Raw genomic sequence first — 16,967 nt, forward strand, 5'->3', positions numbered from 1 at the left:
AGTGAAGGTCCGCTGGGCCGGTTATTTGAGTGGTTGTACCAGGCTGATCCACCACCTGTCGAGTTGGATGTCAGGGGTGTTACAATCACTGTTGCTGACCCTCCAATCAACTGTGGTCCACCTTCGTTGATGGAAACACAGGCTGCGGTGAACCAGTTGAAATGGGGTAAAGCTCACAGGATCTGTGGCATCCTTGCTGAACTTCTCAAGGTTGGTGGAAATGCTGCACTCGCGTCGTTGCATGCAATTCTATGCTCTGCCTGGAACACAGACATCATCCCAACTGGCTGGAAGAGAAGCCGTGTTGTCCCTCTCTGGAAAGGGAAAGGTGATCGCCAAGACTGCAACAACTACCGAGGGGTGACGCCGCTCTCAGTGCCGGGTAAGGTCTTTGCTTGGATAATTCTTGATAGGGTTCGCCACCTCTGCTTGAACACCAGCGTCCAGAGCAGTCAGGCTTTACACCAAAGAGGTCAACGATTGACCGTATCCTTGCTCTTCGGGTCCTCACCGAACGCAGACGAGAGTTTCGGGGTCCAGGCTTTCAATGACATCTGGATGCTGCTGTCCTGTCTGTGTCTGTTTGTGGTGAGGATGTTGAGGTCGTGGAGAGATTCACTTACCTTGGCAGTGATATTCATGTCCCTGCTGGCTGTGAGTCAGAGGTCAATAGACATCTGGGTTGGGCCTGGGGAGTCATGGATTCACTGGATCATGGGGTGTGGTGCTGCCGGTACTTGTGCCGGAGGACGAAAGTCCGAGTCTTCAGGTCCTTGGTGCTTCCAGTCTTGCTCTATGGATGTGAGACTTGGACTCTGACCAAGGATCTGAGACGGAGACTTAATTCCTTTGGAACCAGGTCTCTTTGGAGAATACTTGGCTATCACTGATCAGACTTTGTGTCCAACGAGCGGTTACTGAGAGAGACTCAAATGAGATTTGTTACCTGTATTGTCCGTGAGCGTCAGCTGCGGCTGTCCGTACATGTGGTCGTATTCCTGACGCTGATCATGCTCAGCAGATTCTCTCAGCAAGGGAGTCTCGTGAGTGGAGGAGGCCAATGGGCCGACCACGTGCCTTGCTCGCTGTTGCAGCAGGTTGATCGGCATCTCAAGGAGATGGGTATGGACCAGGCATCTGCCTGGGGGATGGCCAGACAGAGGCCCCTGGAGTACCGGCGGAAAGTGGACGCAGCGACGCGCTGCTCTGGCACATGCTCCCACACCTGACCTGACCTGACAGCACCAAGTAACAGAGCCATGCGATGCAGCATTCATATATTATCTCTGCAATCAATCAGCATGCAAGGGCGCAATTGACAAATTTTATTGCTTGCATTCACACAATCACGTAAATGTTTCACAAACATTTTCAGGAAACAGTTTCGATCCAAATTTACCAAGTCAGCTTCTTTTCTCAAATATTATCAACACAGGTGCACAGGGTGGTGTTCAATAACCAACCAGTCGATGCGCTGCGGGATTGATTCTTCGCAAGCAGGTCATTGCATCGCAAAGTGCACCCTCCGTTGGATTACATCAAGATGGCTGTCCTATCTGCTAGCACTAGTTACAGCGCGGCGACATCGCGCTGTTATATAATTGGCTATTCTGTCCTGTGTCTTCTGTCACACTTATTGTTGGGTGTGATGTGGGCGGAGATTGCCGGGTGGATTGTGGGCGGAGATTGCCGGGTGGATTGTGGGCGGAGATTGCCCGGTGGATTGTGGGCGGAGATTGCCCGGTGGATTGTGGGCGGAGATTGCCGGGTGGATTGTGGGCGGAGATTGCCGGGTGGATTGTGGGCGGAGATTGCCGGGTGGATTGTGGGCGGAGATTGCCGGGTGGATTGTGGGCGGAGATTGCCGGGTGGATTGTGGGCGGAGATTGCCGGTTGGATTGTGGGCGGAGATTGCCGGTTGGATTGTGGGCGGAGATTGCCGGTTGGATTGTGGGCGGAGATTGCCGGTTGGATTGTGGGCGGAGATTGCCGGGTGAATTGTGGGCGGAGATTGCCGGGTGAATTGTGGGCGGAGATTGCCGGGTGAATTGTGGGCGGAGATTGCCGGGTGGATTGTGGGCGGAGATTGCCGGGTGGATTGTGGGCGGAGATTGCCGGGTGCATTGTGGGCGGAGATTGCCGGGTGGATTGTGGGCGGAGATTGCCGGGTGGATTGTGGGCGGAGATTGCCGGGTGGATTGTGGGCGGAGATTGCCGGGTGGATTGTGGGCGGAGATTGCCGGGTGGATTGTGGGCGGAGATTGCCGGGTGGATTGTGGGCGGAGATTGCCGGGTGGATTGTGGGCGGAGATTGCCGGGTGGATTGTGGGCGGAGATTGCCGGGTGGATTGTGGGCGGAGATTGCCGGGTGGATTGTGGGCGGAGATTGCCGGGTGGATTGTGGGCGGAGATTTCCGGGTGGATTGTGGGCGGAGATTTCCGGGTGGATTGTGGGCGGAGATTGCCGGGTGGATTGTGGGCGGAGATTGCCGGGTGGATTGTGGGCGGAGATTGCCGGGTGGATTGTGGGCGGAGATTGCCGGGTGGATTGTGGGCGGAGATTGCCGGGTGGATTGTGGGCGGAGATTGCCGGGTGGATTGTGGGCGGAGATTGCCGGGTGGATTGTGGGCGGAGATTGCCGGGTGGATTGTGGGCGGAGATTGCCGGGTGGATTGTGGGCGGAGATTGCCGGGTGGATTGTGGGCGGAGATTGCCGGGTGGATTGTGGGCGGAGATTGTCGGGTGGATTGTGGGCGGAGATTGCCGGGTGGATTGTGGGCGGAGATTGCCGGGTGGATTGTGGGCGGAGATTGCCGGGTGGATTGTGGGCGGAGATTGCCGGGTGGATTGTGGGCGGAGATTGCCGGGTGGATTGTGGGCGGAGATTGCCGGGTGGATTGTGGGCGGAGATTGCCGGGTGGATTGTGGGCGGAGATTGCCGGGTGGATTGTGGGCGGAGATTGCCGGGTGGATTGTGGGCGGAGATTGCCGGGTGGATTGTGGGCGGAGATTGCCGGGTGGATTGTGGGCGGAGATTGCCGGGTGGATTGTGGGCGGAGATTGCCGGGTGGATTGTGGGCGGAGATTGCCGGGTGGATTGTGGGCGGAGATTGCCGGGTGGATTGTGGGCGGAGATTGCCGGGTGTATTGTGGGCGGAGATTGCCGGGTGTATTGTGGGCGGAGATTGCCGGGTGGATTGTGGTCGGAGATTGCCGGGTGGATTGTGGTCGGAGATTGCCGGGTGGATTGTGGTCGGAGATTGCCGGGTGGATTGTGGTCGGAGATTGCCGGGTGGATTGTGGTCGGAGATTGCCGGGTGGATTGTGGTCGGAGATTGCCGGGTGGATTGTGGGCAGAGATTGCCGGGTGGATTGTGGGCAGAGATTGCCGGGTGGATTGTGGGCAGAGATTGCCGGGTGGATTGTGGGCGGAGATTGCCGGGTCGATTGTGGGCAGAGATTGCCGGGTGAATTGTGGGCGGGGTTAATGCGAAAGAGCGATGTTTTTTGTGCTGAATCGTTTTCTGTGTGACGCCGGAAGTTGATTTTCTGAGCAGGAAGTGATAATCTTTCTGTTCCGTTAGTTGTTGACGCGCAGCGTTGTAACTCTCGTTCTTCATTGTTTTTCACCAGAAGTGTTTTTAAAACGTCTTGTGGAGGTGATTTCTTCCTCTTTTTTGGTGACAGAAGTGGTTATTACAGCTCGGCGACATCGCGCTGTTATATAATTAGCTATTCTGTCCTATGTCTTCTGTCACACTTATGGCCGAGTACATCCCTTTGATCTGAGGGCTATAAATAGAAATTCGTCTGTCACAACTCTTCCCATCATCTATCTATAATTCCAGCAGTGTGTGTGTGTGTGTGTGTGTGTGTGTGTGGGTGTGTGTGTGTGTGTGTGTGTGTGTGTGTGTGTGTGTGTGTGTGTGTGTGTGTGTGTGTGTGTGTGTGTGTGTGTGTGTGTGTGTGTCCGCTGTTTCTCGACAACCTCTGGTCCGATCTAATTGAAACTTGCCAGGTATATTGCTGGGGACCTGAGAATGTGCCTTTTCAAGGTTTGATATTAATAGGACAAGTACTTCCCAAGTTATGGCCATTTATTTACCAAACCAATGGGAAGACACGTTGTTGCGTGGGCGTGGCCGATGGGGAAGGGAAGCACAGCCGCGTTCCCCATTACGGGTTACAACGTACGGGCTTCCCGAGAGTGATGACTTCGTGTATTCTAATAATTTCTCGATTTCTTATGCGCATTTATAGATAAACACAATGCCCCAAGTTATGATCGTTTTCATATTAGACGGTGTATAAATTTTGGGAACATCAGAGTGCTGGTATGCTCCGAACCAGGAAGTAAATTTTTTTCTCTCTCTTCTCTTCTCTTTTTGTTTTTCCTTGCCACGACATTTCGAAAAGGTAAAATACGTTGGCGCTAATTGAATAATTGGGTATTAAAAATAAATTGCGAATAATCGTAACTGCGAATAATATCGAACTTCCGGGTCACGCATGTATGGGCACGTGAGAGCGAAGAAACGGCCTGTGTGGTTTATTTATTTATTATTATTATTAATTTTTTTTTTTTTTTTTTTTTTTTTTACGGGCATGTACTAGTGCATGCTAATTCACCGTGTCTACATTTAAATTTTATAACCGCAAAATTGTTTCATCATTCTTAACCTTTTACTGACCCCAGCGGCGGCGCGATATCGAAGTATTCGCTTCTTGTTTTGATTTGATCCTGACGTACGAGACTCTTTACAGAGCATTGGTGCTGCCGAAGCAGGTTCTTGGCAAGGGTTATACTGGGTGGTTTGCCATTGCTTTCTCCGGGGTCGGTTATCCGTGCTCGAGCTCGTCTTTTACATTCTGAGCGTCAAGCAAGGAAGCAAGCATGGACTTTTGATTTTTTTTTTTTTATCTCTGGTATGACTCGACCTACCAGACTCAGAGCTAATGCTCTAACCATTTCACCAGACAGTCTGGTTAACACTAGTTAGTGGACGCTAAAGATCCCACCTTGTGTTTTGTGAAGAGTTGGTGAGTCATCACCGACAGTCTGCAACAAATTTAAACTTCCTGTCCAAACAACATTCATTGTGGTCGTACGGCAGCTTGGCTGCTGGGGTAGCTATCATTTCTTGAAGCGCGACTGTGTCGCTGAGGCAGTGCCCCTCTACCAGCACACACGCTGGAACTGGTACTCATTTCGCCGACCTCGGAAGGATGACAGACTGAGTCAACCCCCCTGGTGTATTAATTCAGCGGCCGATGGGACTTGAACTCAGGACCCTAGGATCCCAAGCCGCCACCCTAACCACCATGCCAACACCAGGCTAACCACCACCCTAACCACTGAGCCAACACCAAGCTGACCACCACCCTAACCACTGAGCCAACACCAGGCTGACCACCACCCTAACCACTGAGCCAACACCAGGCTAACCACCACCCTAACCACTGAGCCAACACCAGGCTTACCACCACACTAACCACTGAGCCAACACCAGGTTCACCTTCATGACAACGGCAGGACCCGGCCAAGGAACCTCCCTTGGCTCGCCGCCACAACGTGTGACTATTTGGGACCGCTGGGCTCGTACGTGGACTTCACACTCCATTTCATGCAATTGATACACCCACACATCCCATTAAATTTATAAACAGCAAATTGCCAGCGATGGTCGACGCTTTGCGACACACACACACACACACACACACACACACACACACACACACACACACACACACACACACACACACACACACACACACACACACACACACACACACACACACACACACACACACGGGATAGCCGGCTTTATAATTCTCGCGTGATGGTCGGCGTGGCTCCGCAGGAGGACGTTTCAGTCGGATTCGAGTGCACGGGAGAGAACGAATCCATGAGCACCGAGCGGATAAGCACGTCCGTGTACCGTGTATTCCCTGTGGGGGCACAGCAACAACACCCAGGCCGAGGCGACCACGCCTGCACGGGGCGATCCTTACGATATTCGGCGATCTGACGTCAAACAGATTTAGAATTGGAGGTGAATTTACACTCCGTGTGGTGCTGGTGTGATGTTCGTGACGGTCGTGACGGTCGTGACGGTCGTGACGGTCGTGACGGTCGTGACGGTCGCCCTCACCTGGCAGCGGCACACCAGGTCGGCTGAGGTGGCGAGCAGGTCCACCACCTTACCCTTGCCTTCATCACCCCACTGGGCCCCGAGTACCACGGTGACCCTGTTGCCGACATTGCCCGCAGCCCGAGCTCGTTTGGGAACCGGAGAACTGCCGTTCTGCTGCTGCTGCTGCTGCTGCTCGTTCTGAGAAGTCATGGCGCCTCTCGTCCAGATCACCTTCCCGCCTTTTCCCCAACTCGTCTTGTCCGCCCGGTGCGTGCGTGCGTCTGGGCCCGAAAAGGAAATCCTCCACCACGCAACGAACTCTGCCGTTTGCCGCTCTTTCCACAAACCCCGTGACAATCGAGCAGTGACGCAGAGCACCATCCCCCGCCCCTCCACCCTCACTCTCCATAAACACCACACCCCTCCCCGCCCTCCACCCCCACTCTCCATAAACACCACACCCCCACTCTCCATAAACACCACACCCTCCATCCCAAAAGTTGGTATGTAACGCCACAGAAGGTGACATTATGTTAGCATTACTTCGGAGAAACTGATAACCCGGGGCCATTGATGAAGCGTGAAAAAAAACTCATTTATCCCAATTCAGAGAACATCGTACGAGTCCTGATTGGTGCGAAACGTCTGATTCCACCGGAAAAGGAGATCGTTCGTTCAGGGATATTAAAACTTGATCGTTTATCCCGAAGAAAATTAACGGTCACGTTTAAATCCAAAGGGATTAACGACGCAAATAATGGAGGCCTCAGTACTAAGTGAAGCATGCGCCGCAATTACAGACGGCCAGCCACACCAGTAATATATTACGATATACACCGCAATCTCTTCCTATGATCAACATATGAATCCTCCAAACATTTTTCATAAACAATATATACATCCATATATACACATATACATATACTAACAGGGTGTGGTAACACATTGTGCAAGCATTTCAACCGTGATTCCCCATTGTCTCGGGTCCCTCACCTGAATTTAATTTTTCATTTATTTATTTTCATTTACAGAAGCTTTCCGACAGTTCTGTGATTTCTCCTAGCATATCGGCTTCGATGTCCATCGGCACAAAATTACCGCATTTTGTTTTTTTCTCACCTGCATTTCACACAACTCACCTGCATTTAAAAAAAAAAATTCATTTTTTTTTTTTCATTTATACATGTTGTCTGACGATTCTGCGAATTTTTCCAGTGTACCGGCTTCGATATTCATCGGCACGAAAATTTCAGTATATTACGTCACCCGGATATTGTTACGAATCTGGAAGCCTTCCTTGTGCACACAACATTCAGGTCCGACAGCTCCCTTTTCCGAGTCTAATGGATGAATAAATGTTCATGCGCTGTGAAGTTATTTTAATAATCAGGGTTTTCTTTTGTTACAAACACCAACGAAAACCCTCTGCTCCCGGCATTCTCCGCGCGCTCGCTTGGGCACTCCAACTCATGGACCGCGACAAGCCCCACCCACCGATTCGCTTGGCGGCACGCCGAGTAGGGGAAATGTCAGGCCCCACCCATCGGCTCACTTGGCGGCACGCCGAGTAGGGGAAAGGTCAGGCCCCACCCATCGGCTCACTTGGCGGCACGCCGAGTAGGGGAAAGGTCAGGCCCCGCCCACCGATTCGCTTGGCGGCACGCCGAGTCGGGGAAAGCTCAGGCCCCACCCACCGATTTGCTTGGCGGCGCGCCGAGTAGGAGGAAGGTCAGGCCCCACCCACCAATTCGCTTGGCGGCACGCCGAGTAGGGGAAAGGTCAGGCCCCACCCACCGATTCACTTGGCGGCACGCCGAGTAGGGGAAAGGTCAGGCCCCACCCACCGATTCGCTTGGCAGCACGCTGAGTAGGGGAAAGGTCAGGTCCCATCTACCAATTCGCTTGGTGGTAAACCGAGTAGGGGAAAGGTCAGGCCCCACCCACCGATTTGCTTGGCGGCGCGCCGAGTAGTGGAAAGGTCAAGCCCCACCCATCGGCTCGCTTGGGCACTCCAACTCATGGAACGCGACAAGCCCCACCCACCGATTCGCTTGGCAGCGCACCGAGTAGTCGGAAAGGTCAGGCCCCACCCATCGGCTCGCTTGGGCACTCCAAGAAATGGAATGTGACAGCCCCCACCGACGGCGAATGAGCCACACCGGAAGCGAGCCGCGCCCGAGAGGGATAAAAAGGGAACGGAGATACAGAAGTTGGTTCTTGGTTCTTAGTTGGTGGTTGGTGGTTGGAGTTGGTCGTTGTTTGGCTGAATCTACTCGGGTGGGTTGTGAAGGATCGGCGCCTCATCTTCACCAGCGCAGGTTCTGGAGCGTGAGAGGATCCGCCAGAGCTTGGGAGGCGGATCACGGCTTACCGGTGTCTGGATTTGGTTCGCCTGTCGCTGGTGCCCGGTTCGAGTCGGCTCGAAGACCACAGGTCCGAGGCAGGTTCTGGTCTTCAGTTCGCCTTTCCCTCCGAGCTGGAGGCCTCAATAAAGACCGCTCTGGGTCCGATTAGTGTGTGTGTGTGTGTGTGTGTGTGTGTGTGTGTGTGTGTGTGTGTGTGTGTGTGTGTGTGTGTGTGTGTGTGTGTGTGTGTGTGTGTGTGTGTGTGTGTGTGTGTGTGTGTGTGTGTGTGTGTGTGTGTGTGTGTGTGTGTGTGTGTGTGTGGGGGGGGGGGGAAGGGGGCACCAGTCCATTAAGTAGGAAATTGTATAAGTGCCTTGCTGTACATACATGCCTTTTATTATTCGGATAACTCTGCTTCTTCCGTACCTCCCTGCTCCATTATAAATAAACCATATGTTAAATGTATCAGTTCGTTTTTGTCTTTCCCTTATTGGTTTAACAGTGCATGTTGGAGAATTAGCCAGGCTGTTGCCACTGTAAAGGGACATTTGGACCGACGAAAGCTCAGTGACCGTCCGCTCGAGTCGCACACGGTTCGAGTAAGCTAGCGTCTCGTTCCGTACGAGCATCGTCGAGGGTGATGTTCCCCGGTAGTTGGACGACTTGGGTATTTAGGTAAATTGAAATTGGCAATCGACCCTACCATGTGGTCAACCTATTGGCGAACTTCGGTCCGATAAGGGACCCGTCGGCTCCGGAGTTATCCAGGGTGATGACCTATATATTCTGGGAGATCGGTGGAGCCGACCCTACGACTCCATCTAGCGGTCGTGCTCGTCGTCGATACCCGGCCCCGCAACAATATTACGTTATTACGTCTTTAATATCAGTCAGTGAGTCAGTGAGTGAGTGAATCAATGGTTAGAAAGAGCTTACTAGGGAAATTTTGTTAGTTGTGGGACTATCCCATTTCCCCCATTGATTTTAATGTTAACTCAGGGAAAAAACTATTTGACCCAGCAAATAAAAAGGAGTAAATTTTTTTCTCACAAACATCTCCTCTGGCACCAGCTTCTCCTTCTCCTCGCCCACCTCTTCCACTCACTCTGCACCAGCTTCTCCGCATTAAATTGTTTCTGAGACCAAGCTCTTCCATGAGCCTCGACTATGCATCAAAACTTGTTTTTTGTTGGGTTTTTTTGTTTACCCCCCTATTTTATTTTTCCCCATACCACTCACCCCTGACCACCCACCTCCGCCCTCTTTCTCTTTCCTATTTATACCCCCATTTGAACAGAGATTCCTTCCCTTTATATCCCGACCTAAAGATACTCTGGAAGAGTATATACAACGAAACAAAAACCTGTTTACCCTCCATCCTTCTTTAATTCTTGACACTTGCTTGTGGAGTTGACAATCCTGTCAAAACCAAAAGAAAAAGACTTCTCAAGCCATGTCAGCCATAATGCTGCGGATTGTGGTGCATCAGCTGACACTGAATTAGGCAGTGGGTGGTTGTTTTTTGTGTTGTTGTTTTTTTGGACTGCAACTGAGCCGCTTTGTCAACTTAATGTTTATAGTTATCATTCCAGCTTCAGCAGAAAGTTATTGTTGAGAGATTCTGGACCTTTGAGCCAACCCTCACTCACGTCAACAAAAGCTCTTCGTGATCTCTCTTCTCTCCAAACCTGTGAACTTGATGTCCCCTGGAGCACCTTCAATGTATCAATTTCACAATATTTAAATTGCTAATGTCAGAATTTTTAAAGGTAGATGCATTATATACATTTATTTTAAAAAAGGTGAGTATATCTATATTGTAGATATGAATGACGAGATGCCATTCGTAAGTGGGAATACGTTAAATTTCTGTGAAGTGATAGTAAAGGCTTTTATATGTGCTTCGTCATGTGTTTCAATTTGGTGTATGCAAGGATGTGGGTTGATTTTAATTACCATTTACTAAATTGGAAAAAAAAATTGGGGGGGAAAAGTGTGCCCTGACCCTCATCCTCTTCCTTCTCTTCCTGACCTTCTTCCTTCTCCCCTTCCCCTAACCGTGTGTGTGCGGGGTGGGGGAGGGGACAGGGTGGGATGAGGGTGGGTTTGGCATGTTGGTGTGGTGTGTGGGTGGAGTCAACAAAGGGATGGAGTGAATTATTTTATTTAGCTTTTGTTTTTTCAATAATTTATTTTTTGCAATTGTATAATTTTGAAAAATCATTATTATTATTATTATTATTATTATTATTATTATTATTATTATTATTATTATGTTTCATCAATTGCTCAATTAAAATTTTTTTTATCATCTTTGTCTTTTGTCATTCCTTATTATATAAAATGATTCCAAGATTTCCTCTCCCCTGTGAGTCAAACAATTTAAATGTCCAAGGAACTGTGTCTAAAACATCAATTATTTTGAAAAGTTCAAAAGTCCACCTCTTTGTATAATCTTTATCAAAATGCAATTTCCACCAATATATTCTTACAACATCACCAACTTTAAACATTGGTTGTCTCTGATTGATCACCCATTCATATTATAATTTTGTAAATGTTTCTGTTGGTTTTTCTTTTTTTGAGGAATGAACTGTATTATTATAACTATCTACAATGTCCTGAATTCCATCCACCCATTGGGACCATACCCTGTGTAGAGCGTCGGTGCTGCCTAAGCTGTCTCCTTAGCTATTGGGCACAATCTTGGACAGGTCACCACTCCGACACACGATACCATCAAGCTAGCACTCATTTTTCTGACCTCGGAGGGATAACAGGCAGAATCAACCCCACCTGGTATTGATTCAACAACCGAGGGGGATTTGAACTCAGGATTCTCAGATCCAAAGCCCACCACCCTAACAATGAAGCCAACACCAGGCATGTCCTGAATTAAAGATACCCATTGTTGAGAACGGAGATCAGTAAATTTTTTATACAATCTCTTTCAAAATGCAATTAAAGTGCTCGATGATGACAACTTTTCTTTCATTAAAGGTGCTATACAATGTGATATCATTATCTTTAAGGAAATTCTTTCATGTTCTGTTGTAGAACTGTTCTCTTAGATATCAGTCCATAATTTTTTTGGCTTTCGTTTGCTTTTATTAAATATCTGTGGGAATGCTATCACAAGAGTGGTGCCTCTTTTATTTTTCAAAGGAACGATCCATGCAAATCTTGACCTTAAATAAATAATGGTTAATGCATACTTGTAACCCCTGTCGTTTTTCAGTTCAATTAAATCGGCAGACCATGTAATCAACTGCTTTGGAATGCACATTTCTCCTTTTAAACTTTGTGATTATCAGTTTTTGTAATTCACAAGCTAAAAGCTTCTCATCTGAAGGTTTGTAAGCTTGCTCCTCAGAGCTTAATATCATCAGAGCATTATCAGAGCTTAATAGTTTTTTTGCCTTTCCAAGCTCCATTTATAATTTTTCTCTCAGCTTCATGGTTTCAGATCCTCGTGGAGGATCTCTAAGTCGTACTCACGTTGTTGTTCTTGTGGACTTTTTTGTTTCACAGCCTACAGTTTTCATCGAAACTTCCTGAAACTTGGTAGGCCATCAGCCATGGCTCAGGAAGTGCCTGAAAATAAAGTTTCGTTCCACTCATCGTTATCCCATCTTACAGGCTTAAAACGTTTGACTGCTTCGTTCGCTACATTGTCCTGGTGAATAATACACTGGTGAGCGTCCTCACTGGCAATATTCATCAAAAAATACCGACAAATCGCCGATCAGCTGCCGGTGATTTCCTCCCTGCAGGAAGCTGCCATCTTGGACAACTTAGCTGGTCACATGACAGTCTGACGTAATTTGCATACGATATCAGCCGATCTATTGGCTGTCGAGGCGTCACATGGCCCACACGTGATCCGAGTGGAGAAAATTCAAATGAGAGAACGTGGAGAATGCATCGATTTTCAAGATGAAAATACACAATAACTACAGCTATTTGAGTGGAGAACTTTTGGATACGTATGTATTTGGATATATACTATCATATTATCAAGATTTTGTCTACCCCCCCCCCCCCGATGAGTGGAACGAAACTGCACGATACAGCTTACGGCTGATGGCCTATAGCGTATATATGTAAAAATACCCTGTGCAGACAGTAACCATCTCTGATTTTGAAAATTCCTCCAAGAAAAAAAGTTATGACGTCAAAATATCTCCGCTGATGGAAATCGCCCAAGAAAATACCTCAAACTAGGCAAGCTTTTTGAATTCTGTTTGTGGGAATCGAACAGGGCATTAGCAGAGATTAATTACCACATATATGATACATCACTATGACGTCATATCAATTTTTATGACGTCATTCCTATTTTTTGACATTTTTTGTTTCACAACCCAGAGTTTTCATCGGATCTTTGTGAAACTTGCCATGTATATGCAGAAAGCCCACGCGCAGGTAGTAACCATCTCCAATTTTGGAAATTCTTCCTAGGATAAAAAGTTGACGTCATAATATCGCCGCTAATGGAAATCGCCTCTACCATTATCTCCGAAACGAGGCAAGCTGTTTGAATTTTGTTTGCGGGAATCAAGCTGGGCATTAGCACAGATAATTTATCGCAAACTGATACATCACAATGACGTCATATTCGTTATGACCTCATCATTAAGAGGACGAGGATCTTAGCTCATTTGAGCTTGTTCTTCCAATGTTGTGCTATTTCCATAACACTGGGCATCAAAAAAAACCTTTTCGTCTGCTACTAAGGGAAATTCAAGTGTTTTTGGCTAAATCTGGGCCGCTAATTTCAAATTTGGAGTCAGAATTTAGGTAGCACATCAGGTTTTCAAAATATGTAAATGTGTTAATGGTACACAGCATGCCAAATGAGATACTTTATTCTTGCAGATCACCACATTGTACAGCTAATAGCAGTGCTTTTTAATTACTTTCACATCATATTTAGATAACAATGATTAATCTCCATGTGTAATGTGTAGTATACAAACCAAAAACAAACAAGTTGCAGAAAAAAAAGTTAATAAAACATTAGAACATGGTAATCTTTGGAAGGGTGTAAACTTGAGAGGGAAATCTGCCCCAATGTGAGTGATTAAAAAACAGCACTTCAAGTTCACACTCTTCCTTTCAATATTGTCAGCGTAGGCACTGTTCAGACATTTTCAGAAGTGTGTGATACACTTGCTCTTGTGCTCATGTGTGGACTTTGTCTCACGTTGTAGGAACCAGCAGTAATCTTATATATTATTTCCGAGTTTGTGGTTTCGTGTCGCGCTATCTTCGACTTTGTTCTGCGCTCGAGTAACGTGATATTCGGCTTACATTATCTCAAAGACTATATGAGGTGCATGGTACAAAAAAAAGTAAATAAAATGGTTCTGAAACAGTGAAAACGTATTCCACTTACTGCATTAAAGTAAAATTACTACTGATACTCTGCATCAGTTCCTTTCTCAAACACACCCACCCCAACATGTCGCGCAGAGTGCGGGTTATGCTAGTCAGCAATTATGTTTGGGTTGAACCAGCCTTGATATCTAGTTTCCATGACCGAAATGTCTTGGTGGAACCTTTCGCCATGCTCATCGCTTACCTCACCCAAATTAGGTGGGAAGAAATCAAGATGACAATGCAAAAAGTGCATTTAAGAGACATCCTCCAGCCCATTCGCTCATAAGCCTTTAGCATGTTGTCCACTAATTCTGCATACTGTTCAGCTCTATGGTTTCCAAGAAAGTTCTGCACAATCAACACAAATGCTTCCCATGCTAACTTGGGATCACACATCAGTTCTCAGATCTGGGGCCCACCAAAAATGCCTGCTCTGAGTTTAGCATCAGTTTTCTCTGCACCACACTTCTCTCTGAGATATTGGAAGCCATTACCATCGTGATCCAATGCCTTTACAAAGTTTTTTCATAAGGGTTAGGGGTAATTAAAAATTGTAATGCCGCATGGAAAATTTTACTTTAAAATTCATAGCTTGGTCAGTTTTCATCCATTTTTAATAACTTAAAGTGCATTCTAAAGCTCATTTTATGAGAAATAATATTCTACAACAGTTGTATTGCTATAAACAAAACCAAAAATACAAAAAATAATAATTTATGATCACTCAAAAATCACCCACCAGGCAAGCTACTGTAATTGGACCACATGTATAACTCAAAATCCTGAAGTGCTGAGAAAGTTCTGATCAGATTTCAGATCAGCATACTAAATTTAGTCTAGAACATGTTTCCACCCCAATAACAAAATCTTTGTTGTCCAGTGAATCAATATCATGTTTCATACAAACTTCATCAAACCTGTTTTTAGGTTTGTTCCATGGCTTAGGATTGTCAGCTTCATCTAATGTCTTGACCAAGTTTGTTCCTGGACCACAGAAGGAATATCCTGGTCGATGCATTTCCTCTGGTATCCCAGTTGTAAATTTACTCCCCGATAAAAGCTTTTGTATATCTCTCCCAGTTTTATGGTTATCATGTTTAGATTTACTCTTTTTGACAAATTCACACTTTTTGCTTCCACACACTGAACATATCCCCCTTCATATAAAACTATTATTTTTACTTTTAATGTATGAGATTTTTAAAATTCAGTTGTCTTTTTACATTTAAGACAATAAACCATTGTATTTCTTTCTTAGAAAAGTTAAACTTTTTTCATTAACTTTCCCGCAGAGTGAGACAGCCTTTTTGACTTTAAACAGAAATATTTGAATTTTAGTTTTTAAAACATAAAGCATCCTTAAAATCTCCTTAATCTATCATCCATTTATAAGGCATGAAATGTTTCATCAACTTCTTTTCCTTTCCTTGTAGCAACAACCTTTTCAAAATATTTGTTATTTAACTTTTCTAATTGCAAGGTTTTTTCTTTAATGTCGAAATCACTCATTTTAATAATCGTATCTTTCTTTACAAACTTCTCATCTATTTTCTCTAACTTCTCTTTGATTTCTTCTTCATTCAATACTTTATTAATTTATAACATAAAAAACTGCATTGCACCTACTAGCAGATACCCATCTACGATGGGTATGGGGGACAGGACGGATCACAATACTCGGTTACATTAGTTTCTTTGGATGTTTTTTGCCGCATTCAACAGCTCAGTTCATATTGGTGGCGTGTCTGGGTGCCCATGGTAGCGTTTGAGACCAGTCGCTTTAGATTGTTGGCCTTGACACATAGTGCCGGATGAGTAACATGAACGATTTTACATATTCATCGTTTCTATATTACCTCCATCAACAGATTAACAACATGTCAGGATAAAAGTCGTAAATGCTGAGTTGAAAAAAACGTCCTCAACTAATGGACTTAGTGAAGTAAAGCATGTCGTCTGGGACCCAGCCGTCGGTTTGCCACCGAACTCTGCTGATTGTGATGTCATCGATTCTCTCTTTGAAAATTCTATCTATGTTCGATTTTTTGAATCCGCTATCACCTGCGTAAATAAATGTAACACATAATGTGAAGATTTCAGAAGTATGAACAGAATATGTTTGGAGAAAAGAGTGTTAGAAGTTCCAAGCTTACGCCCATTATATTATGATTCCTACCAAATTACCAGTCGCCACATATTTAACCTCTTTCATTTCTTTTTTCATATCCATGTCGGTATCCATCACTGTATCCATATCTTTAATATTAATCTGAAATTCTACTTTGAAGAGTTTGGAACAATAATAATATATGATTTATCCCATTACCAAAACACTCTGATTTTTAAGATTAAGCATCTCAATTTGTTCGATAGAATCATTTATTAAGCAGAAAACCTTTCATCCCCAATCTCATTTTACTCTTGAAGACCATTTTTCCCTCCCTTCCCATATATCCTTTCTTCTCCCTCTTTCTATGTATATCATTTTTCTCCCTCTCCTTTGTCTCTTCATCATCATCATCATCATCATCATCATCATCATCATCATCATCATCTTCTTTAACTTCCCTAGTTTCTCTCACAGTCCTTGAACCATCTCCCCATAGAATATCAACCAGATATTCATCTGGATTTCTAGATATTGCTGTATCCAAAAAAAAATTTATATAGCAGGAAACCAATAATATTGGTTCGAGATTTCTAAAACAGTTTTATATTTCATCAGCTTTAGTGCCTTTTCAATATTTAACATTTTAGTTAAATCCAAACTTGTTTGGTTTATCAACCTCAGTATAAAGCCAATCTTTTATTGAAAATACCCCCATTCTTATGTTGTAGAACATATTTTTAAAATACAGAATACCCTTTTCTTGTAGGTATGCTTGAACATAGAAATGATAGTTTTCTTGAAGCTTTCTTGCTGTCATTGATGTATCAAAAATTTATGTTTCAGACATATACAAGAGATTAATATGATGCCAGGTAATACCTCCCCATATTCCTATTGTTAAATCAGTTTGTATTCTATCACTTCCTATGTAAAATCCTGTTCTTTGTGTTTTCATTGCATAAACTATTGTGAAACCGTTATTGATTTTAGCCTTA

At 45.7% G+C, this 16,967-nt stretch overlaps 1 protein-coding gene across 1 annotated transcript in view; it reads right to left on the bottom strand.

Annotated features, from left to right (window-relative positions):
• Nucleotides 1–6,507, bottom strand: part of ADSS2 (adenylosuccinate synthase 2) — a 65,275-nt gene extending 58,768 nt beyond the window's left edge. The window contains exon 1 of the mRNA XM_085889715.1: nucleotides 6,154–6,507. Within this exon, the coding sequence (XP_085745841.1) occupies nucleotides 6,154–6,345 (192 nt within the window). The 5' untranslated portion in view covers nucleotides 6,346–6,507. The remainder of the gene's footprint in view (nucleotides 1–6,153) is intronic.
• Between the last annotated feature and the right edge of the window lie 10,460 nt (nucleotides 6,508–16,967).

The sequence above is a fragment of the Eptatretus burgeri genome, chromosome 7, assembly GCF_056783735.1.
Source record: "Eptatretus burgeri isolate ZD-2024b chromosome 7, Ebu_testis_v1, whole genome shotgun sequence".
Taxonomy (NCBI): Eukaryota; Metazoa; Chordata; class Myxini; order Myxiniformes; family Myxinidae; genus Eptatretus; species Eptatretus burgeri.